The 23,962-nt window shown below is 42.2% G+C and overlaps 1 protein-coding gene across 1 annotated transcript in view; it reads right to left on the bottom strand.

The window, feature by feature from the left end:
• Positions 1-3,513: 3,513 nt before the first annotated feature.
• The window catches only part of LOC311514548 (helix-loop-helix protein 15-like), a 28,561-nt gene continuing 8,112 nt past the window's right edge, over positions 3,514-23,962 (bottom strand). Inside the window, exons 2-3 of the mRNA XM_084617121.1 lie at positions 8,202-8,336; positions 3,514-6,313 (exon numbers count right to left, since the gene is read on the bottom strand). Of these exons, the coding sequence (XP_084473247.1) occupies positions 5,917-6,313; positions 8,202-8,215 (411 nt within the window). The 5' untranslated portion in view covers positions 8,216-8,336 and the 3' untranslated portion in view covers positions 3,514-5,916. The remainder of the gene's footprint in view (positions 6,314-8,201; positions 8,337-23,962) is intronic.

Genomic DNA, 23,962 nt, shown 5'->3' with positions numbered 1-23,962 from the left:
ATGGGCCAGTTCCAGGGGCACTTTTTTATTGGTACACTATAGCGGCCCGTACTGCCTTACTTTCGCCCCTGGCCCTAACTGTCAGGCTAAAGATTATGAGGGAAGTCTGCCTAACTCACCTGCAGCACCTGATCCGGTAAGCACGTTCAGACCTTGCCTACCAGGCGCTGCAGGTGAGTTAGGCAGAGCAACACCTATCTTCCCCCAGGCTGAGCATTGTTCTGAGGCTCAGGCACCCACACGCATGCTGTGCACATGCTGAGAAGCAGAAACACAGGTACCTAGGGAACTTTTACTGCAAAACTTTAAGTGCTGAGAGACATCTGAGCAGGGTTTCTCTGACTTAGGCACCTAAGTCCTTTTGTGAATCTAGCCCTAAGTGCCAAGGTCTGTGGCAGAGCAGGGACTTGAAGTAGATCTCCCAAGTCGCAGACTAATATCCTAACCCCTTCACCATCCTTCCTCTCCCCATCTTGTGTTCTTGGGCCAGGTGCTCAGTGTGACCCAAGAATGGGGCTAAAGGAATGTCCTGCTTTTGGTATGTACATTCTGGTTCACCGAAAGAATGTCATGGAAGGTCTCAAATTAAAGCTGGGGTCACACTCGTCATTGATATCATTGTGAGATGTATGTAGTTTCTATGTAAGGAGCTATGTATACATACTGAAAGAATGTTTCAAAGACTGTATCAAAGCAGAGTTGACAAATGGGTTTTCTGTCAGGCTAGGAATATTTATTCACATGTCTCTCTGTTGAAATATAAATTAAGCATTGTCTCATTCACAATGGGTCCCCCCCCCCCCCCACACCACCACCTGTCTAAGCAAAATGCAGATGAAGGACACAATGGAGGAAGAGAACCTTATCTTGAGATACACTTAAAAGGTTTGCTGGACTATATTTGGGGAACAAAGATGACACTCTGTCATCCTGCATGTAGGAAGTAAGTAGGCAGTGTGTTTACATTCATGAAAACAGGATCCCAACCAGTTTAAGCTAGAAATGCTGCAGAAGACTGTGGGTGAGATAAGACTTCTTCAGACAGGAGGTTAGCCTGTTAGATTAAATTTAGTCTCTAGAAACCGTGTTGTGGTTTTGTTTTATGGTAACCTTTTGTTTCCACTATCCTTACTCACTATGTCTTGAATCTTTGGTAATAAACTTATTCTTTTCTTCACTCTGAGTATATCTCAGTGCTGTGGTATTAAGCCAGGTGCTGATCCTGAGTTGAATCATTCAAGCTGGTGTGTAGAATTTTCCCTTGGGGACAGCAGATCTGGTATTTCTGTGAGCATTCAATGGATAAAGGACTGGACACTATAGGGTAATGCTTCAAAGGAGCCTGAGGACTGGGATAAACTTATTGTTAACCTGCAAGGCAAAGTAAGGGCTGGCATAGCCCAGAAGAGCATGATAGTGTAGTGCACAGACCTGGCATCCAGTTAAGCACAAGCAAATCTCCCTCACACTGGAGGCAGTGGATAGAAGGTGACTCACAGACCCCAAGAATTGTCATACTCAGATATTGCAATAATGAGCTGGGTATAAATACCTAAATAAACAGATCGATAAGATTAGATCAAGGGATTATGCACCAATAATTAAATGTACCACGCTGAGGTCCATGCAATGAGTACAGCAGAATTAACCAAACCCAGAAAAACAAAAGTCAAGTTTCACTGTAATTTTTAAAAATGTATTTTCTAAACGATGAATAAAACAACAATACAAAGCAGACTGTATTTTTTCCCTACAAAAATCTTGCATTTTTATATAAATACAGTAAATAAAACCAACTGAGATACAGCAGGAGAAATCCTTGTAAAAGATTTTTCTAATATAAATATCAGGAGATGAATTAACATCATATTAATGGTTGATTAGTTAAAATACGGGTTGAATTAAATATTTTTTTCCAGTGTCAGCCACCAAATCACAAACTGTTGTGGGGAGATAAAGAAAGCAGAAATAGTTGTAACATGGTGACAAGGTTCCCTGTTCTGTATAAGCAATAGAGATCTTCTTTCTTTTTATTCCTTCCTTTTAAAAATTTCTGTGTCCACCTAAATCCCTCTTTTTTGTCCACTGCTCTGCTGATGCAAATCATTTCTGGAGTCCTTTCAAACTAGGCCCTGGAGAATGTACTACAGAGAACAATCCCGCTTTGGCCATGAGAGCAGCTATGGATAAAATGGCTGCAATAAGTCATTGCCATCCCTTATTTGCTATATTTCTCTGACTTTCCTTTCACACACTGTTGATTCCAAGAAATGCTTCAACTTGAAAAAAATGTTCAGTATTGTGATCAGTGCAGAAGATTGCGAGACCCTTTGAAGAGTAGCAAGATAGCTTTGAGCGGGCTGGGTTTAGAGTGGACATTGGTAATCCCGAGGCTATGATAACAGGACTCACCAAAAAGGATATCACAGCAGAGAGCTTAGATGAGTGAAATAATTTAAATACCTAGAATTAATGGTTGTTGTTGCTGCTGCTGCTCTCTTCAGAGGTGCCTGGCATCATATTAAAGCTGTGTGGTGCAAATGGCAGGAGATGATCCCAGTTCCCTGTGACAAAAAGGTGCCAATCAAGTTAAAAGATGGAGAGAGTATAAAACTGTAATTTGACCCACCCTAACATCCAGAACAGAGACTTGGCCAGCCACAAGAAAGGAAATCAGGCTGCTCTCCACCACGGAAATGAAGATGTTGAGATGATCAAATGGTTGGATGCTTGGTGACAGGAAACAAAACGAAATTGTGAGGGGCCTAAAGCGGGTTGCTGCAAATGCAGAGAAGCTGAAGGAGGCTAGGCTCTGCTGCCATGGGCATATTCAGCGGAGAAACGAGAATTATATCGGTAGGATGGATTTTGCAACGGAAGATGACCAATGGGGAGATCAAAAACTTGGTATATGGACCAGATATCAGTGGGCCTCTGAAAGACCAATCTGCATGACAGCCTGGAGTACAATCATGAGTTTTAGAAGAAGGCTATAAAGGTTGCCAACCCTGTATAAGGAAGTGGCAAGAGAAAAGTCAGTAACTGTCATATTTTTATTGCTACTTTAGATTTTTGTCTCTCTTTTTAATATACATATATATATAGGATCAGCAGCCCTTGAACACTGAAGTTTTCTGTTTAGGTCTCAGATCAGCTATAGCATGGGCAGTAGCAATGTAAGATGCTCTCATATTGTTCCATCAATGTACCTTGAATCTGAGATGCAAAAATCACCTGTAGAGATGTGAAGGGAAGTCAGTGTGCAAGGACAATTCAGTCCTGTCCTCAATACTGAGGTTACCAGTGAGGTAGCTAATTAATGTTTATTGTGATGGTACTTTTTTAAAAAAGATTGTTTTAATTCCATATACCTTGTTATTTCTGATGCCTTTAAGAGTTTACAGTTTGGGCCTGATTTTGCAAGCCCTTTGATCTTATCAGAAATTCTCCTCATAGGGAGATACTCAGAAGGGCTGGGGACTACCAAGTTGGAAAACATTTTCAGTGGTCCCTAAGCAGCAAGCAAAAAAAAAAAAAAAAAAAAAATGGCTCTGGAAATTCGCCATGGCAACTTCCCTGACTGCCTGTCCATAAGGCCAGCCCTGATACTCAGATCCTTTGTTTCTTTACTTTGTGCAAAGACTGCACTGTTGCTTCTGCTCCTTGACAAATAAATTAAATGTAACAATAGTAAAAATGCCAGTTGTGATTTTAAATCTGCAACAATCTGACAATTTTTACCAACAATTTTTCTATTTAAACAAGTTAAAAAATATGTTTGGTTTTACATACACCCACCTCCCAATCTTGTAATTATTGTTAATTTCAGAAAATAAACAGAATGGCACCTTCTAACTCAACAAATTTGTGCCTGATGCATCTTACCCTCCATCTGCTGACACATGCATGTTCCTTAAACATTAATGCTGCAGACTTAAAAAAGCTATGAGAGTAAACTTCTTCTGCTTCATGTCTCCTCTAATTCCATTAATTAATTTCAGATTGTGGTATTTTTACAATTCATTAATTGAAAGAGCTTCTAAATTGCCATAGGAGCTGCTGGTGATAATGAAAGAAGCAGAAAATACATACATGGATTTTCAGCTCACAGGTTTGAGGTTTAAGCATGAAACCTTGGGCAATGAAAAAAATCATTTTTTGAATTGTAAACCATGGCATACAGAGCTTTAAGAGGTATAGTAACTGAGCTACTAAGGTACTTTAAGAGGTATAGTAATTGACTTTGTGTGGATAAGTCATGTGCCTTAGCCCCCTGATCATTTTCGTTGCCCTCCGCTGGACTCTCTCCAATTTGTCCACATCCTTTCTGTAGTGGGGGCCCCAAAACTGGATGCAATACTCCAGATGTGGCCTCACCAGTGCCAAATAGAGGGGAATAATCACTTCCCTTGATCTGCTGGCAACACTCGTACTAATGCAGCCGAATATGTTGTTAATCTTTCTGGCAACAAGGGCATACTGTTGATTCATATCCAGCTTGTCGTTCACTGTAATCCCCAGGTCCTTGTCTGCAGAACTGCTGCTTAGCCAGTTGGTCCCCAGCCTGTAGCAGTGCATGGGATTCTTCCATCCTAAGTGCAGGACTCTGCACTTGTCCTTGTTGAACCTCATCAGATTTCTTTTAGCCCAATCCTCCAATTTGTCTCAGTCACTCTGGACCCTACCAGTATCCTCCAATATATCTACCCCTCTCCGCAGCTTAGCGTCATCTGCAAACTTGCTGAGGGTGCAATGATTGGCTATTTGGATTTTGAGACATATAAACTAAAACAGGTTTGATGGGGAAACCTAGGGCATGGTTCTGCTCTAACACTGGTGTGTATCAGAAGTAACCCAGCTGAAGTCAATGGAGTTTCGCTGGTGTAAAACTGGTGTAACTGAGAGAACAATCAGGCCCATAGAGAGAAAATCTGAGATGGTCAGAAAACAGAAAAAAAAGTCACATAAAATCTTTTGCATTATTTATCTACATTTTGTTTCAGTGGAAATTTTCTAAGTGGCAACAGAGAGAATGACTCTGCAATTTCTACAATGTCATTTTTACAGAGCCACTTTTCTGCTTTTAACTAAACTTGAATAGAAACTAAGGATAAATACTGTCAATTCTAAATAAGAGCCATTTGAATGCAGCCACAAGTTAGTTTTATGAAGCAAAACCTTTCCTCCTTCCTGTTGTCTCTGAACTTAACTGTGATTTGTTATGATATCCTTGGCCTTGTTGACAAGTATAGACAGAGCCAAGAGGGAAAAAACCAGAAGACTCAGGGTCTAAAAGCTATTACATAACTCCTGTCTGTTTTGACTCGTGTGTGTGTGTGTGCGTGTGTGTGTGTGTCTCCTGAATCTTTTTCCTTCTCTCTTTGTCCCCCAACAATCCACTCTGATGTGTGCTTTTGTTGTATTATTGATGACTTGTAACGTATCACTGAGAGCATTGTCTCCCTGGAGACTTCAAAAGGAAGAGATGGACTTTCAAGGAGGCAGAATTTATCCTTTGTCCTTCAATTTTCAGATTCCCTCTGATATTCTTTGTAGTCTGCTCCCTCTCCCTCAGCAGATCATCATCTAATTCTCTTGGTGAGGAGTGAGGGCTCTTCAGATTCCCGTCTTCTGCTGTGTTTGAACTGTACTGTCTTGCTTAGACTGGAAGGGCCTCACTCTGCCTTCACTAATATACAGAAAACTCCAGCTGAATTCACTGGGAGCTAAGCATGAGCAGCTGATGCCAGAATTTAACTGGAAGCTCCAGGTGTCCTGGACCATGACTTTTTTATGTTTTGCACAGCACTAAGCACTGATCTCAATAATTAATGCATGAATAAATAAATAAATAATCACACTCACTCTTTCTTCCTCTCTAGTTCTTTCTCTCCCCTCTTCCTTCTCCCTCACCCCCTAAATATCTAGAACATGATTGAGGTAGGAGATATAGCAGATGGCCAGCCGGAGGACTTCAATCTTTGAGAGTTTCTTGTCGGGGGGCAGAGTGGGCAGCAGCTGCCGGAGCTCCCCATAGGCCATGTTGAATGCCTCCACCCGGCTCCTCTCCCGGGTGGCATGAGCTGAGCGGTAGTTTGCTGTAGCCCGCCGGCTACGTCGTTTCTCTTCCCGGCTCAGATGCTGCAGGTTGGCTGCTCCCCCAGACCTGGCATTTTCTCCATTTTCTGCTGTCAGGGCTAGGTTTTCCAGGAAGCAGCAGTCTCCCCTGAGGTCACTCCCAGTGAGGGATTCTTGGTCAGAGTCTGCACCCCAGAGAGGGTCTGAGAAATCCCTCTGGTCCAGCATCATGTTCCTAACCAGGAAAGAGAAAATGTCAATGGCAGAATATAAAGGCCTTTCAACCCAAAGGAATTTACAGACAATGGAAATAGAATCACTCTGCCACACACTGAAATGCAGCTGTCTTGTGCTGAATTTTTTCTGCAATCCACCCCACTAGCATCACTGCAGAACAGACGCAGGATGGGACCTCAAAAGTAACTTCTTTAGTTCCCTGGAGCAGTGAAAACAATTATCTCCACTAAACTTCAACCGGGACACTATCATAGACACTTTTAGGCTTGTGGAAAATATGAATGGAATGGTATACGGACCACAAAGTCAGAAAACCAATTTTAAGTCTCTTCTGAGACACAGTGCCCACTGGCTCCAGGCTGGGGCACTGGGGTCAGTACAGACTCAAGGAAAAACGCCTGCTACTTAGTTTGCCATACCACTTCCTTCATGACCGTGTCTCCTAGTATCACTGGGTTGATCTCTTATAACACCATTATCACTTCTTGTAGCATCCTGAGTTCAATGTGCAGATCTCCCATCTAAGTGTGGTACAGGACTGATCTTGCTTAAACTGTGAGACCAGAGCAATCAGAGCTGGTAAATTGTTATATTTATTTATTATTTATTAAGTGCTTGATTATCTACATTATATGTATAGATTGATAGATAGATATAGAAAGTCCTTGCCTAGCACAGCTACCAAAGACAGACAGAAAAGAGAAGCCACAGGAACTGAGATGTGGAAGTCCAGTATGATAATTCTATTATTTTAAATTTAATATTATATATTTATTATTTGTTGGGCTTATTATTGTGGCCATGACTGGAGAAGGGGCCTTTAGTGGTTTTCAAATGAAGAGAGGAGGGAGGCCTGCCAGACATGGGTTGGGAGGATGTGTCATGCATGGGGGACAGCAGTGAAGTAGGATGAATATGAGTTGAACCCTAAGAACAATTAAGTTTTCTCTGTCTTGCACCTTTTATGTAAAGTGTTTCTTTGCCTGTCTGCTGGGATGGTAGGGCCGGAAGTCAACTCAATATGCTACTAAGAGGCAGAAAAAAAAACACTAACTGGATTCTCTTTGCCCAAAGTCAAGGCCAATATCAAAATGCAGTTCCAGGCATTGGGCCAGATACAGTGAAACTAGTGCAGGGAAGTATAAATTACTCAAAGTCCTTGCATCCCAGGGAAGATTCACTGCAAGGGACGTCAGGTCGTGTTACCACCACCGTCCCCCCCTTGGGGTTTACCCTGGAGAGCCCGGAGCAGCTTCAGCTTATAGGCAGGGCTCCATAAAAGCCTCAGGAGTGGAAGCTACTGAGAGCATATGGTGAATTAAAGCAGCCCTCAGCAACCCTGAGCAGGCCTCCTTCCTGGCCGGTATTGCACGGTTGACCCCCCATGTATCCATAGAAGGAGAATAGTTTGTGGCCACATGGCTCTACCACCCAAGTCCTTTGGCACATTTCTGCTGCTGGGGGCTCTGCACTGTGATTTATGTTAGTGCAAATAAAGTCTGAATTTAGCATATTCACCGTAACTATTCATCTTTTTCCATTTGACTTATAGGGACTAACCCTCTCTTTTCATAGTGCATGTGTGTTTACATATGTAGCTGTGTTTGCATGCACATGCATGTGTGTTTATGTTTGTAGTTGTGTTTGCCTGCGCATGCATGTGTATTTACATGTGTAGCTGTGTTTGCATTTGAATGCATGATATCTGTGGTCCTGGTTTTGTAAAAAGCCAAATAATTACATAAGAATTACAATAATCCTTTCATCTCCTCTTTCTACCTCCACTCCCTCAAGGGCTGAGTCTTTGTTTTCTCAAAAGAAAACAAGAGCATCTCTCTATTTCCCACTCCTGCCCCACTTTCCCTCCTTGCAAATCTCTTACCCACCTTCCAGTCCCCATCTGTCAGGCAGCCAGCAGCACAACATCGCCATTGCTTGTGGCTATGTCAGCAGCACCATGGGCTAAGACAATAGAACCAGCAACTAATACATTCCCCTGGGGGCAAGCATCAGTAATGGGTCTGTAGAGGGAAGAGAATGGAGTTAAGGGGGAGAGAAAGGATTTACACTGGAAGGAAGAGACTAGAGGCTTGGTCCTGCTTCCATTGAAGTGAATGGACACCTTTGGCTCTGACTTGCAAAGTAAGCAGGATTGGGCCGTGCATTGCAAAGTAAGGACTAGATTCTGCTTTCAGGTACCACCATAGGGCCTAAGTGAGTTCTGTATAATTGCATGGGTGCAATGATAGAATTATCTTGCCACTTCTCTAAATACCAGTTCAAACTCTGTTATTCTTCCTCATCTGTGTGAAAAAATATATTTTTAAAAAAGCAGGTTTCCATTATTTTAAATTACAATTTTAAATGACACTTTCTTAATGGGATATTGTAGAGGTTTGTTTGTTTTATTTTCCAGCCTCTCAAAACATGTTTAAATCATTGTAGATGGGTTTTTTTCAGTCAACCATGTTCATTAATAGTAAATAATATTCAATTGCTTTTGCATCTGACAAGTACATTGCAATATATTTAATAATGATCTGATTTAATTTCAATCTGCAAACCATAAGAAACCAACAGCATTAAATGACCTTAAATTAACTGCTACAGCTCACCTGTTTATGTGCTCTGAAGAAAACAGACTCCAGGCCAGGAGTTAAAATGAAATCAAATATTATTGATTTTAGCCTTCTGCCACATCAGATGAAGAAAAACTGAAAACAAATTTCAAACAGAATTTTCTAAAAAACCCAAAGTTTGAAAATCAACAAAAATCTGTTTTATATGAAGCTTCTTTCAAATAAATGAGTTAATGTTTGCAAAGCACTTGAGAGCTATAAAGTGATAATTAATACTAAGGACTCCTACAGATGGGAGAGAGGTGCTGTTTCAGGTTTTGCCTTGATTGGAGGTTTATTACCCAGGATTATTTTTCCCAAAAATATTTTTTCTTCTTCTTTTCAATATAGCTGGTTAAAGTTACATTCACTTCCAGGTGCTCTTTAGTGAAAAACAAAGTGAGAAGTCCCCCCCAAAACAGAACTGAAATGAGCTAAAGAAATTCGTTATTTTGCCTTTCTGATACCAAAAAAGATGGTTGAGGGACTGGACTGGACTGAAGTTCTTCTTTGCTTCCAAGCAATGCTGTAGCTCTTTAGAGAACTGAGCAGAAATTCCTTTCTTCTTTGATTCGGGCTGATGTTAGCTCAACAAAGCTTTCTTGTGTCAGTGCTTACATCCGCATCACCACTGCTTCCAAATATGCAGAGGGTACCACATTCCATTCAGACTTTCCTTCATTCGCCTACCTGCTTTATCATTTTATTCCTTTAGCACCACTACATTTTGTGTCAGGCTGGAAGATGCTGTTGAAAGATGATTAATGCTGGATTTTAAACAGGGCGAGTCCCATCTGGTGGCAGCAAAGTAGGACGAATACAGAGAGAGGGCTCACTGCCTATTTGCTTTCCTGGGGCCAATGGACTCAGCTGGAAGATGATGTAAGATCTAGAAAGGAGGCTGAAAACTAGATGGAAAATTTCTTGTCTGATTCAAATGATATTTCATGGCAGATTCTATTGGACCACAAGGCAGCAGATATGAGCCACTTGCCTGGATCTGACATCTATCACCATGGTAGAGTTTTCACAGCCCTCAACCCCTCCTCAAACATTTTCACTGAAAACCAGACTAGTGATGGCTGTCAACAGCCCCCAAGATGTTTTCCCCTGTGCCCCCAGCTTTTCTCTTTCAATGACAAAGGGACGTCGCACAGTGTTAATAAAACCAGACAGTCCAATGAAACTGGAACATGGACCTGGAGGATTCCATGTAGTGACTGGCTGATGAATACAATCAGTTAAATTGGGTTATAAATAAAATATCAGTTTCTTTCCTTTGTCTCACACCCTGTAGCCTTAGAGGGATTTTCAGACAGAATTTATGTAGAGGGATTGCTGCAATTACCCCCCAAATGCAACTGCCTTTGGAGAGGGAATGCAGCATCCATTCTGCATCAGCAATGCCACATGATAGTTTAGGACAGGAAGTGAAAAACACCTTCTCCAGCTGCAACTGAAAGGGGGAATTTTAGGAAGACAGAATGTAAATACCTAACTTGGAATCTGGCCAGAAACACCAGGGCCAAGACCCTAGGTCTTGCAAAATGTATATCATGAATGGCCAGTATGTGGCTAGGGGCCTGGTTTTACCACTCCTGGAGAGGTGGTAATTACAGCCGCACAAGTCCCATATGCACCATGCTGGGACTTGGGATCCAGGTTGACTCAGGCCTTTGTCTACATTAGGCAAATGGTACCAATTTTAGTAAAATGTAATTAAATCAGTGTAGGCCCCCTTGTGTGGACACTCTTGTTTTTGTTTGAATGTGCCTTTTCTCAATTTAGCTTCAGTTAAGTGTGCTCCATTTGAGGGGTCTAGCAATCTGTGTGCTTCCTCAGGCCATGGGGAGCTGAAAGAGGCATTCTCCCTCTCTGAGGGTATGTCTACACTGGCGCTGTTGTAGCCCAAACTATAGAATATGTATTAATTATATTGATTACTTAAAAAGAAAAGGAGTACTTGTGGCACCTTAGAGACTAACCAATTTATTTGAGCATGAGCTTTCGTGAGCTACAGCTCACGAATTCCCAGTAATCACTTTGAGGTTTGACAGGTTCTTGTCTCAAGGTCAGGCCCCGTATTACTAAAATTATTGTTTAGTTGGGAGCCCCAACGTGCATAGTTGAAATATTCACACTTTAGGAACCCTTCTGTATTTACAATAGTTTATTAATACATTTAGCAAAGTCACAAATACTCTAACCCAGAAAGGTAGATAGAGATAATACAGAACGTACATCTGAACATCCATATACTCACACCTTCCCGTGCAGAACCACCTGAAATGGTAGCCATTATCTTCCTCATCACCATCATCTTCACCAGTTGCCATCATTTTGGCACCTCCCAAGGGCTACATCTCTCTCTCTCTCCCCCACACACAGACAAGGATACAGGTTTTATAATCAGTTACACTGACATCACTATGTCTAATGCATATTCAGTAGGGGTTTCTCCCTTCTTCCTTATTTGTATTTCCTCACCTGACTAATGTTGAGATGCCCTTCTCCCATAGGTTAGAATCATAGAATATCAGGGTTGGAAGAGACCTGAGGAGGTCATCTAGTCCAACCCCCTGCTCAAAGCAGGACCAATCCCCAATTTTTGCCCCAGATCCCTAAATGGCCCCCTCAAGGATTGAACTCACAATCCTGGATTTAGCAGGCCAATGCTCAAACCACTGAGCTATCCCTCCCCCAATTAGTATATTAATGATTTCAGCTTATTATCAGAGATATCAATTTGTTGCCATAGCACTCTTGTGGTCAGACATCTGCAGATGTTCTATCCAAAAGCTGGTGTTAGCTCATGTTCCTGTCATTGGCTGGTGCCATTATAGACAAACTTTCCCCTTACACACTCTATTTCCAGTTCCCCAAAACTTAGGGATGACTGTTGGGCCATTTATCTGTGCCAAAGTCCATAGGCCTCAAGCCTTATGCTAACTGCTGAAGCCAATGCCTTACAGGATACAGGCTTGTAGATCCCTTGCATTACTGCTGAATAAAATAAATGCTAAAGCTTTCAATGCTGGATATTCTATGGGCTACACTATAACGTGGCTAGCTCTAGGGCTCTAAAAATAGAGGTGTGGCTATAGCAGCATGAGAGTCACCTGGGTATGTGCCTAGGGATTCAGACAGGATCGTACTCCTCTCATGCCACCATGGCTGCACTTCTATTTTCAGCGTGTTAGCTAGATCAGAGCTAGCGCACGTTTGTCCGCTTGAGCCAGAAATAACACCTTCCAGTTGTGGGGTAGGCATATCCTGGGGCAGAATGCCTCCAGTGCTCTCCCTAGGATGTTACAGCTCTACACCGCAGTCCCTTGGATACATAAACGCAAACCCACCCTTTCCCTCCCCTCTGATGGGATGCATTTTTTATTCAAGTCACTGAATGAATAAGCAATTTCTCCCCACTGCTTTTAGCAGAATTTGTGAATCTGATTTAGTGGGTAAAATTGGGAGTGACATGATCTGCACAAAAGCTCTCCGTTCCCCTTGCTGCTCAATCCGTACCGGGAAAACAGGGAAGAAATTTTACATACTGATAAAAGAATCCTATATTCATAAGGTAGTATCATCCATATTAATGAGGGAGAGCTCTCCAGAAATGGGAAGAATTTACATGCCCAGAGCCCTCTCTAGTTTCCAGCAGCCAGTTATATTCAGTGATATGCTACTGGGAAGAGATCCTCAGAGCAGGAGGGTATTTGTGAAACCTCTATTCATATAATTTATTTTTAATAATAATAATAATTTGCACATATATATTTTGTTAGTGCTGAATAGGTTGTGTGAGGAGTTATTAAAGAAAACGAATGACAAACAAGTAGTGACATTTGCAAAGTTGTGTATTAAATCTGTTAATGAACTAATTGCCCCTTTAAAATAAACCCGTTGTATCTGACTAGAAATAACAGTCATGTAGGAGCATTCTGATTGGGTGGTGAACATTCCAAAAGGGTGGGATTTGGTAGCTGAAAATGCTGCTGATCCTTATTGAATGGCCAAGTCCCATCTCCTTCTGGCACCAAAAGAAAAAAAAAAGACAATTTCTGGGATTGCAGATGAGAATTTTTGAACGACTGGACGCGACAATGAGATTGGTCAATGTAATGTGCTAAGCTGAGAGTGGCAGCAAGTATTCTAGTTCTTCTTCTGTCTGCAGCATCCTAGGATATGATTGTCATTGTCTTAATGATCCTCCTGCTGCTACTCGTGCACGCTTGTGTAACCCTTCTGCCCATCAGAGTTGGCAGCAACAAGGGCCGGGTTCAGTATCTAGGGGTTCTGTTCCAATAACACAATGCAAAACTGGCTCAAGCCCCCATCCAGTGACCTGGGACAAATATATACCACCTCCCCTGAGCACCTCTAAGAGGCAATACTTCCCCTCTCCCAAGCACAGAGTCTGACTGTAGCAAAAGTCTTTTAATAACAGAGAGAAACAATGTGGCATTATGTTGGGGGAAACAACACTGTCATAAAAATAAAGGGAAGGGTAACCACCTTTCTGTATACAGTGCTATAAAATCCCTCCTGGACAGAGGCAAAATCCTTTCACCTGTAAAGGTTAAGAAGCTAAGGTAACCCCGCTGACACCTGACCCAAAATGGCCAATGAGAGGACAAGATTCTTTCAGATCTGGAAGGGGGGGAACAAAGGGTTTGGGCTGTCTGTGTGATACCTTTGCCGGAAACAGATCAAGGATGCAAGCCTTCCAACTCCTGTAAAGTTAGTAAGGAATCTAGCTAGAAAATGCATTAGATTTTCGACTTGTAAAATAAGCTGTGCTGGAGGAAATGTGTATTCCTGTTTTTGTGTCTTTTTGTAATTTAAGGTTTTGCCTAGAGGGATTCTCTATGTTTTGAATCTGATTACCCTGTAAAGTATTTACCATCCTGATTTTACAGAGGCAATAATCTTTTACCTTTTCTTTAAATAAAATTCTTTTAAGAACCTGATTGATTTTTCATTGTTCTTAAGATCCAAGGGTTTGGGTCTGTGTTCACCTGTACCAATTGGTGAGGATATTATTATCAAGCTTTCCCCACAAAAGGGTGTGTAGGGCTTTGGGGGATATTTTGGGGGAAGACATCTCCAAGTGGGCTCTTTCCCTGTTCTTTGTTTAAATCACTTGGTGGTGGCAGCATACTGTTCAACGCCAAGGAAAAGTTTGTACCTTGGGGAAGTTTTTAACCTAAGCTGGTAAGAATAAACTTAGAGTGTCTTTCATGCAGGTCCCCACATCTGTACCCTAGAGTTCAGAGTGGGGAAGGAATCTTGACAACCACCAACAGGATTCATAACACAAACCATGAGCAAAAACCTACCCCAAGCAAATTGGGCCATGTCCTTTCCCTTTGATTCTTGAGTCCAGCAACCCAAAAGTCACCCAAAGTCCCAAAAGTCCAACAACCCAAAAGTCCTGCAACCCAAAAGTCTCTGTCCTTGGTGAGTCCAGAGTTCAAAAGTTCATCCAAGAGTTTTAACCCCCCCCCCGCCTGTGTGGAAATGGGGAAGGGAAAGAGTAAAGGGGCACCTTACGTGCTCCAATGGCCGACTGCCCTGCCTCTCCATTGGTTTCTGCTGTAGCCTTCACCACCAGCCACTCTGCTCCATGCACTGCTCTCCAGTAACCGTAGTGCAACCCATTCCCCCAGCTGCTCCTCTCCGATAGCCATCCTGCAAGCCGCTCACCAATATATCTTCAGGCCCCCTACTACTTAACACAGTACTCAGTGATTTCAGCTCTTAGTAGAGGAGCCCCAGTGCTGGTACACTACTGGCCCAAAGTAAATTCAGCTCTGTAATCTGACTCCTATTAGAATTAAATACACGGTGGAGAGAGAGAAGGTGGTGCATTTAGGGCTCTCAGAAGGGACCCATACCACAATGTATAAATACCTGCCCCCAGTCTTTTTCCATTTACTGAGTTTTGGAACCCATGTCCCTTGCCTAGCAATTGCTACTTAGTTGATGGTGAATCCCTCCATCATAACAAAAAGCCAAGTACAGTTCCACTGTCCTTGATTCACATAATCAGGATAATAAAACTTTACTCTCCAATAACACAGAAACTGGGGATCCCACAGCAGCCAAAGTGACCATCTAGGTGGGGTGGGAGTGCCTATGCAAATGAGATCAGCCCCTGAAGTTCTTTTCCACAACCTGCCACAACTCACCACCAGATGTCAGGGTAGGGCTCATCCTGACTCTGCTTACACTTGGGTTAAAGAGCCCTTTGCTCCTAAATACAGGTTTTCGGCTGTGCACAGCCATAGGAGTGAGTGTCTCCTGTTCTGAAAGCTGCACAGTCCCCTATACTGTCTTGTTTTACTTGAAACCTTAACTGAAAAGACACATTTTATTATCTATGCCAGTCTAATGACAAAGATCGCCTAGAGTGGGAGGGAAACTAGCTCGTCCTTTGCATCTGCAGATGGCCCTAGTGGTAGTGGAGTTCATTTGGTGCGGTTGTGTACGAGAGTGTAAGGATTTGAGGATACTTTAAAGGGGATATTCAGGTCCTGCACATCACAGGGCTTTGTGCAGATGTGGAAACAAGACAAGGGTGAATCCACCTGAAATTCTTCTACTTTCTTGGGGCGGGAGGACCAGTGCTGCAGGTGGTACCATAGCCTGGGAATTGCTGTACCAGCCATGGAGTGTTTTCAGTACTGCTTCACAGCCTTGGGTAGGGATCCCATCACCCCACTCCCTGAGTCCCCCTGCACTTAGACTAGCTTCTCTTGCTTAGCATGGGAAGGAGACCAGGACACCATGAGGGGGTGACAAGAGGCAGAGGTAGATGAGATAGGGCAAGGCATAATAAGATTATACAGTTACTCAGCAAAGGAGCTGGTGATCTGCAAGCTTTGCGCTAGATAACTCAACTGGTACCCCTCAGTCCTGACCTACAGCCCTGTCCGTCCAGACAATAATGGTGGGGGATTGGGACAAAGGAGATAAGACTCAAACAATGAGACAATATTGGTCAACATGAGCAGAAGAAGTTTCAGCACACGAGCGGCCCAACCATTGTCAAAATTTTTGTAGGCCTCATGTCAAAGGAGATCTTTATGGATGTACTGCAAAAAGGAGGATGAGATAGCTTTGTGGATATTTACGGAGACCCCTCTATGTCTGCCTGTTATCTCTTGTCTTCTACTTAGATTGTAAGCTCTTTGCGGGCAGGGACCAACTTTTTGTTCTGTGTTTGTACAGTTCTTAGTACAATGGGGTCCTGGTCTATGGCTGGGGCTCCTAGATGCTACCAAGACACAAATAATAAATAAGAATAAAATAAGAGATTCCCAAACTCTCTGTGACTTGTAACGTGATAAATAACTAGTTTAAGGGGTAGTTCCATGCCTCCAAAACTGAGAGCATATTGTAATACAAACATCCTTTAGTAATAATGAAATCTGAATAGGTTTCCTCTTATTTTTCCACATGGCACTTTAATAACCCCTCAGGGCCTAGACGTACAAGGTGCTGTACACCTCTTTAGAGGTTCTGAGTGTCCAGTGGGAGCTTAGGGTACTCAGCACCTTGTTGCAATAGCCCCTAGACAGCTTGTAATTTGCTTGATACTGATGCCCTGCCCCATACAGTCACATTTCTGAACTTTGGCTCCAGGGATCCCTTCTCTGCATTAGCCTCCTGTCTCTACTTCGCAGTGAGTATTCTGTAAGGTATTCTGTACACAGGGCACAAGAATCTCTAGCCATTCCAGACTTGCAGCTCAGTGGAGAGAGCTGTACCATCCGCCCACACCCAGACCCTGCCAGCTCCTTTACAGGATAGTCTGGTAAGTAAATCCCGGTGGTTTTATGAAATTTTGTATGGGAACAAAAATGAGCTTATTCAATTCCCTCTTTTGGTTCTGTGAATCCCAGGGAAAGGAATATGAATAAAGAGTCCTAGCCAGATTCCTTGTGCTCCCATATAGCTGAGACCACTTACTCGTAAATGACATTCAACTACATTTGACAACCAATTTTAAAGATGCCATTTCCTGTGTTACCCTCTGCCCTTACTTCCTTGATGCTGCATCACAGCTACCTTCCTTCCAACTAAAGAAGAATGTGCATTAATGCTGCTTCAAACTGTTTACAGGGTCACCACAGAGAGACGAGAGACACTCCTTCCAGGAGTCAAATGCACCATTCCTGTGGCATTCCCAGCTGCTGCTGGCAGCAGTAGGAGCAACTTCAATTGGGAATCAAGACCAAGCCTCTATATGTTTGCACAGACCATTAGTATCTAAAATATCAGATCTGGCTTCTACAGTATTCCTCATCCCCTGCTGGCTTGGGGCCACTGAAAACAAGAAACTGGCATGAGGACATTGAAACCAGCTTTCTAGCATGGCAGAACAGAGCACTAATTGCTACAACACTGAGTTTGGCTTCTGAAGCACTGCCAACAGCCCTTTGAACATGCCTGGCAGTGCTAGCTAATCCCAACATACACAGATCAGACCGATCATGTTCCCTTTAACTCATGATTCCTCAGATACTGATGTCTGCCCTGGATCCTTTTCACTCTGAAACTATATCGCAGTGCCATTGATCCACTGTAATATATCACTGCCCATGCCTAGAGCAGGAGAGGTACCATGTAAAGCCAAATCTGCTTCACTCCTGTCACTGACATATTAATTATTTATGATATAGAACAAAGGAAGCCTAACAAAATATACTTCACCAGCTCTTCCTTGCTATCTTCAGAAATTGGGAGCCCCGAGTAAGGCAATAATCTGTTCTCTCCTGCCAAGATTTCCATGCATTAGAAAAGTGGTAACAGTCCTGTCCATGCTGCATCCATTTCTCTGAGCAATGGGTGCTTTTGTTGCCTTCAAAAATGCATGCATTTAGAAATTGACCATTACAAATAAATGAAAAGAGGGAGGTAGAATGAAAGTTAGAACGCAACCCTATCTCCATAGATATTTATATAATACAGGGTGGTGTGGGAGCAAAAGCTTTTTTTTGGCAATGATTTGGGACTGCCACATTATTCATAAGTGGCCAAGTGAGTGCAAACAAGCACACTATCATCTTGTATTTTCTTTATGTTAGGGAAGTACTATTGAAGAAATGTTTAAGGATATTTTATTTTTCTTTATTGAGATTATTTATTGAGAACAGAGTGTAGCTCTCTGTTAAACTTTTTGCTTTTGTTACCATGAGATCAATTGTGCAGGGTTCAGAAGAAGCCAGCTAAATTTCTATTCAAAATGCCTCAAAAAGCTTTTCCGTAGATAAATATTTCATGATTGTGAAGGCTGATTTCTCAGGACCTGCTAGGACTAAAAGGAAGTGTTGTGTGCCCCTTGGGAAGCTGGGAGTCTCCCAAAGGTATGACACTCCCATTAGCTCTACAAGGAGGTGAGACATCAGACTTTAAATCTGTTAGAGACAAGGTAGGTGGAAGGTACAAGCTTTCAAGCTACAGAGTTTACACGAGTAGCCCCACTGATTTCATGTATTTATCCAGAAACCTCCCAAGAAGAAACCCCTGGAAAGGAAGCTCAGCAGGAAGGTTGGGAATTGTCTGAAGTACTGGGAGCAGCAACACCAATGGGTCTGGGATAGATCGACAGATTAGATAAGATCTTCAGGGAGCTTTATGTTGGGTTGTGGACTACATTGTCTAAGGTGAATGAACTTCATGGTTGTTGGAGGAGTCATGCTATTGGTATAAAGATTGATTGTTGAAGATAAAGGTACAATTACATTCTTATTCTGCAATTAAAAAAAACCAACAAACAAAAACTCCTTTCTCCTTCAAAATATATTGAAAAGAATCACCACCGAAAAAACTGTGATATAAAAAAAGATATATGAATCAAGATATATGAATAGCATTCTAAGGAACCACATGTTTCTATTGGTTTGATGTTTTGTCCTCACTACATTCGCACTTGGGTGTCCTTGAACTCACTTGTCATATCTCGTCACTCTTGTTGAGTAATTTATTAGCAAGAAAGCACTCCATCAGCTGGTTGATTACAGAAAAAATCTTAAAATAAATGATTATATGCAAAATAAAAAAAATGGCAAATTCAACCAACTTTAGTAAAGTGAAAATGATGCTTTAAGTTTAGGGAAAGAGTGGGAGTTATTGCTTGGATGCAATATTTTTTTATTCCACTGGGTGGCAGCTGAGCATATGTTTTAAATCAGGGACCATGTTTTCCCTGTTCAGATCAAGTGTTACAATTTTCTGTGCTGAGTTAAAATGTGCATAAATGAGAGCAGAATCAAGCCCATAGTTTCCTTATAGAAAGCAACTGACCACCCTATACATTTTCATTGCAGAATCTTGGAGAGGTTTTCACTAAGGGCTCAGAAATAATCTGTTTGCTGGAAGAGATTTTCCAGTATTTCCTGTTGCTGAGTGACATTTTCGACAGTTTGGTTTTACTGAGTGAAGTTTGCCTGCTATCTGCTCACTGAATAAAAAAAGTGGAAAACTTACATTCAAACTAATATCACAGCAAAATGTGTCACTGTAAAATAAACTGCAATTTTACAAATTTTACAAATCCTTTACAAATCGGCGGGCACCGGGAGCTGCTCCAGGAAGCTCTGCCAGTCCTAGGACTTTGGTGCGCGCGGTGAGGTGAGCAGTCCCCGATATTGGGACAAAGGGCATCCTGACTGATATGGCAAAATCCCGGACGTTTTTAGATATTTAACAATTCCTCCCAGACGGCGATTTAAGAACCAAAAAGCCGGGAAAATACGGACGTATGGTGACCCTAATACTTGCAAAGCTGCCCTTTTACCAGGACAATGCAACCCCTGTTTTATGAACTAATGGGGATTGAAGTGTTCATAAAGTCCAAAAGTTCATGAAATTGAACATTTCAAAATTACAGGAAATGTGGTACATAAGTTGCAGTACAGTGCACTGCATCACTCTTTTTCTCCTTCAAACCAGGACAAAGTGATTTCCAGGGCATTGAAGGTATCATAATGTGAAGAGATGTCAACTCGTTCTTTATCAACACCACTTTCCTTTTGTGACTATTTTCCCCATCAGGAAAAATGGCTCATATAACCGTTCATTCAGAAGATTGGTGTTTGTAAAATTGAGGTTCCACTGGATCGCTTATTCCAGCACCCCTCTCCTGAGCGACGAAAGCTGTACTGGTTAAAGCACAGTTTTGCCGGTATAACTGCAACAGCTATACTAGAGGCTTTGGCCGCCATAGCTATGTTGGTTACAAATCATACCTCATCACACCCTCAATTGACATTCCTATGTGAGCTGAAGGAGACCTGGCCTGCAGGGTAGACCTGGCCCATAGTGTAGACCTGGCCTGTCTATTCACAAAAATGTGTGTGAATAAAGGTGGGTTTTTTTAATTATTCCATTACTTCTAATCACTACTATTGTTCAATTCAATAGTGAACATGTAGAAAGTTTTCTGTTTAAATGATAATTTAAACCTCAGAGAAAGGACTAGAATTCTATGCATACCAACAAGTCTGTGAAGCATTTAGGTGCCAAATAATTAAGGCCTTTTTCTATATAGGTCCTGAAGCTTTGGGAAGATTTTTATAAATAATTTTGTAGGTTCAGTAAACATAATGCTTATTGCCATTCTTTTGTTTCTAACTTTGGTAATTTAATTACATTCTATCTACTTACATTCTGGTGTGTCTAGGTACTTATATGGCCCTTATTAATGTAATATCCAAGCATATCTCAAACATCAATGAATTTGCCCTAGTAAGACTTTTTTGAGGCAAAGCAGTATTATCCCCATTTTACTGACAGAAAAACTGAGGTGCAGGTGGATAGATTCTGATATCCTTATTCATACTGAGTACTCACTGATTACACTCATTGAAATTCATGGGAATACCTGTGGAGTAGGGTGCTACTTACTATGAGTGAGTGGATCAGAATCTAGCCTTGTGAATATATGTGTATATAAAGTAACTGACAGTAGAGTTAGGTCCTTGTTGTCTTTCCCTGATGATACCTGCATTTACAATTGGCCCCCAAGAAGCCAGCTGTTCCCAGCAAAAGCAGACAGAGGATCCCCAGAATCACCACAATGAGCCACCCTGGAACAGGAGAATCTAAGTGAAAGGAAAGGGAAACAATGATACAGAAAGGCTTAGCCCCCATCCCGAAAACCCTGAATTAGACCAGAATTTATCTGGGTAGTTCCAGGGTTCTAAGGCCACCCAAACTTGGACTGAAAATCTGCTTAATATTAGCTGTCATTAACGGGACACTCAATAAAAATATCCAGACCAAGTATGGGTTCGTGTCATTTTAGGGACCCAAGTTGGCCATCATGCCTAGCAAAGGCATATTACATTAAAAAAGAAAAAAATAAGACCAAGTGCATTCAGACCTGCTACTGCTGTGATTGTCACAAGCAAAGCTTCATAGGCATGCAAGATGAGGTTTGTCCACACACGGCCAAGCCCAGAACCTAGAGTCAGGAGCTTGTCACATACAATATCTGTGATACTGGTGTTTGCAAATTTTTGACTCCTCCCCTGCTCAAAAGCAGTGTGACATTTCAGGACAGAGAGGGTGGGCCATTCACTTGACTTTGCTGGGTGGCAGGAGAGACACATTAATCGATTAGTCTATGAAAAACTATCAACAACAAATGGGGAATATCAGGAAGTTTCACTAAGGAGGGGTTATACCATAATACAATGCTCTGTAAAGAGCCAGAATATTGGGATGAACAGGCATAAGCAACTGTATTTCTATGTTAAATCAAGTAATGGGGCATTCAGTTGTGTGTATGTCTCTTAATTTCTTTTTCTGATATCTGGCCCTTTCTTTCTTTATACTTTCATTAAACTACCAGAACTAAGTTATCAAAAGCATCATTAATGTTCTTCAGGAGGAGAAACAGATCAAGATTTAAAACAAATAAGAGCCTAAAGTGAGACTCCTAAAACTGTATTTAGGAAGCTGCAAGATTTTCAAAAGACCTGAGCACCCGGCAGCTCAGATTGACCTGAGTGGAAGCTATTCGGTGCTTGGCATCTTTGAAAATCAACCAGGTGCTTAAATGAGAATTTAGAAGACCAAATATGTGCTCCTGTTTTTAAAAATCTTGGCAGTTTGCAAAACTGGGTCCAGGCTTGGACTTTGAACTCCCACCTCTCCAAAGTGTGAAGGCGCTGAGATCTGGGGTTCTGGTATGGGCCTGTTCAGTACATGAATATCCAAACAACATTCACTGAAACCTGCAGTAAGAAATCCCTCAAATAAGTAGAACTCTGCCAATATGTCCAATACAGTTTTGTCCAACCTTTAATTTAAAATCCACTTGGTAGCCTCTTGGAGAGCTGCTAAAAACTGGTTTCACTGTATGTCAAAATTCTGAGTTTATTTACTAAATAGTAACAGACCAGCTGTCAAGTTTCCTTCCCCACTCTGAACTCCAGGGTACAGATGTGGGGACCTGCATGAAAGACCCCCTAAGCTTATTTCTACCAGCTTAGGTTAAAACTTCCCCAAGGCACAAAGTCTTTCCCTTCGATTAGGCAGATGGCTGCCACCACCAAGTGTTTTAGACAAAGAACAGGGAAAGGACCACTTGGAGTCCTATCCCCCCAAAATATTCCCTCAAGCCCTTACACCCCTTTTCCTGGAGAAAGCTTGATAATAATATCCTCACCAGTTGGTACAGGTGAACACAGACCCAAACCCTTGGATCTTAAGAACAATGAAAAATCAATCTGGTTCTTAAAAGAAGAATTTTATTTAAAGAAAAGGTAAAAGATTATCGCCCCTGTAAAATCAGGATGGTAAATACTTTACAGGGTAATCAGATTCAAAACATAGAGAATCCCTCTAGGCAAAACCTTAAATTACAAAAAGACACAAAAACAGGAATATACATTCCCTCCAGCACAGCTTACTTTACAAGCCATTAAACGAAAGAAAATCTAACGCATTTTCTAGCTAGATTCCTTACTAACTTTACAAGAGTTGTAAGGCTTGCATTCCTGATCTGTTCCTGGCAAAAGCATCACACAGCCCAAATCCTTTGTCCCCCCCCCCTCCAGATTTGAAAGAATCTTGTCCCCTCATTGGCCATTTTGGGTCAGGTGCCAGCGGGGTTACCTTAGCTTCTTAACCCTTTATAGGTGAAAAGATTTTGCCTCTGTCCAGGAGGGATTTTATAGCACTGTATGCAGAAAGGTGGTTACCCTTCCCTTTATATTTATGAGGCCAGCACTCCAGAGTTTGGGATTCCATGGCTTCATTGCAAAGCTTCCAGAACATTACACCGAACTGGAGACACCTCACTCTGAGAATGATGTCAACAAATTAGTAATGTTCTTGTAACCGATAGGAAATAAACGTACTGGTATGGCACCACAGCCAGCAGCAGCCCATGGCAGCAAGCCTTTGAGCAGGGCTTGATAGATTTGGGCTCGAGGGCTTCCACTACCACACTAGAAATAGCTGAGTAGACAGTGCTTTTATGTTGCAGCCTGGGCTGGAGGTTGGGCTCTGAAGTTCACCCCAATCCCTAGGCTTCAGAGTCTGAGCTCCAGCTTGGCCACAATGTCTATGCAGCTATTTTTAGCACCCTAGCATGAGCCTGTGAGCCCAAGTCTGTTGAACTCTGAAGGTTGCTGTTGTGGGCTGCGTAGACGTACCCTAAGTGGCTTAAGAGCCCATATTCCACTGACTTTTAAAATTTCACACAAATTCTACACTTAAGATCTATAATCTCAAGAATTATGTGATACAGTTCAGAGGAGATGTCAGACTGTACACAGGCACTGACTTTCAGCTTTCCCCGGGGGTGATCCATCCCTGCTCCACCCCAAAGGCCTGCCCCCACTCCATCCCTTCCCCCCAAGGCCCCACGCTTGCCCCACCTTTCCCCACACCTTTCCCCCTGCTCTGCCCCCTCCCTTGAGGGCCTGCCTCTGCCCTCCTTCCTGCTCTGCCCCTTTCCCCGAGCATGCCCCAAACTCGTTCTGCCTCTTCACACCCCAGCTCGGCAG

Source organism: Lepidochelys olivacea, assembly GCF_965140295.1.
Source record: "Lepidochelys olivacea isolate rLepOli2 genome assembly, chromosome: 1".
Lineage (NCBI taxonomy): Eukaryota > Metazoa > Chordata > Testudines > Cheloniidae > Lepidochelys > Lepidochelys olivacea.
This window is presented reverse-complemented; position numbering and strand designations above follow the sequence as displayed.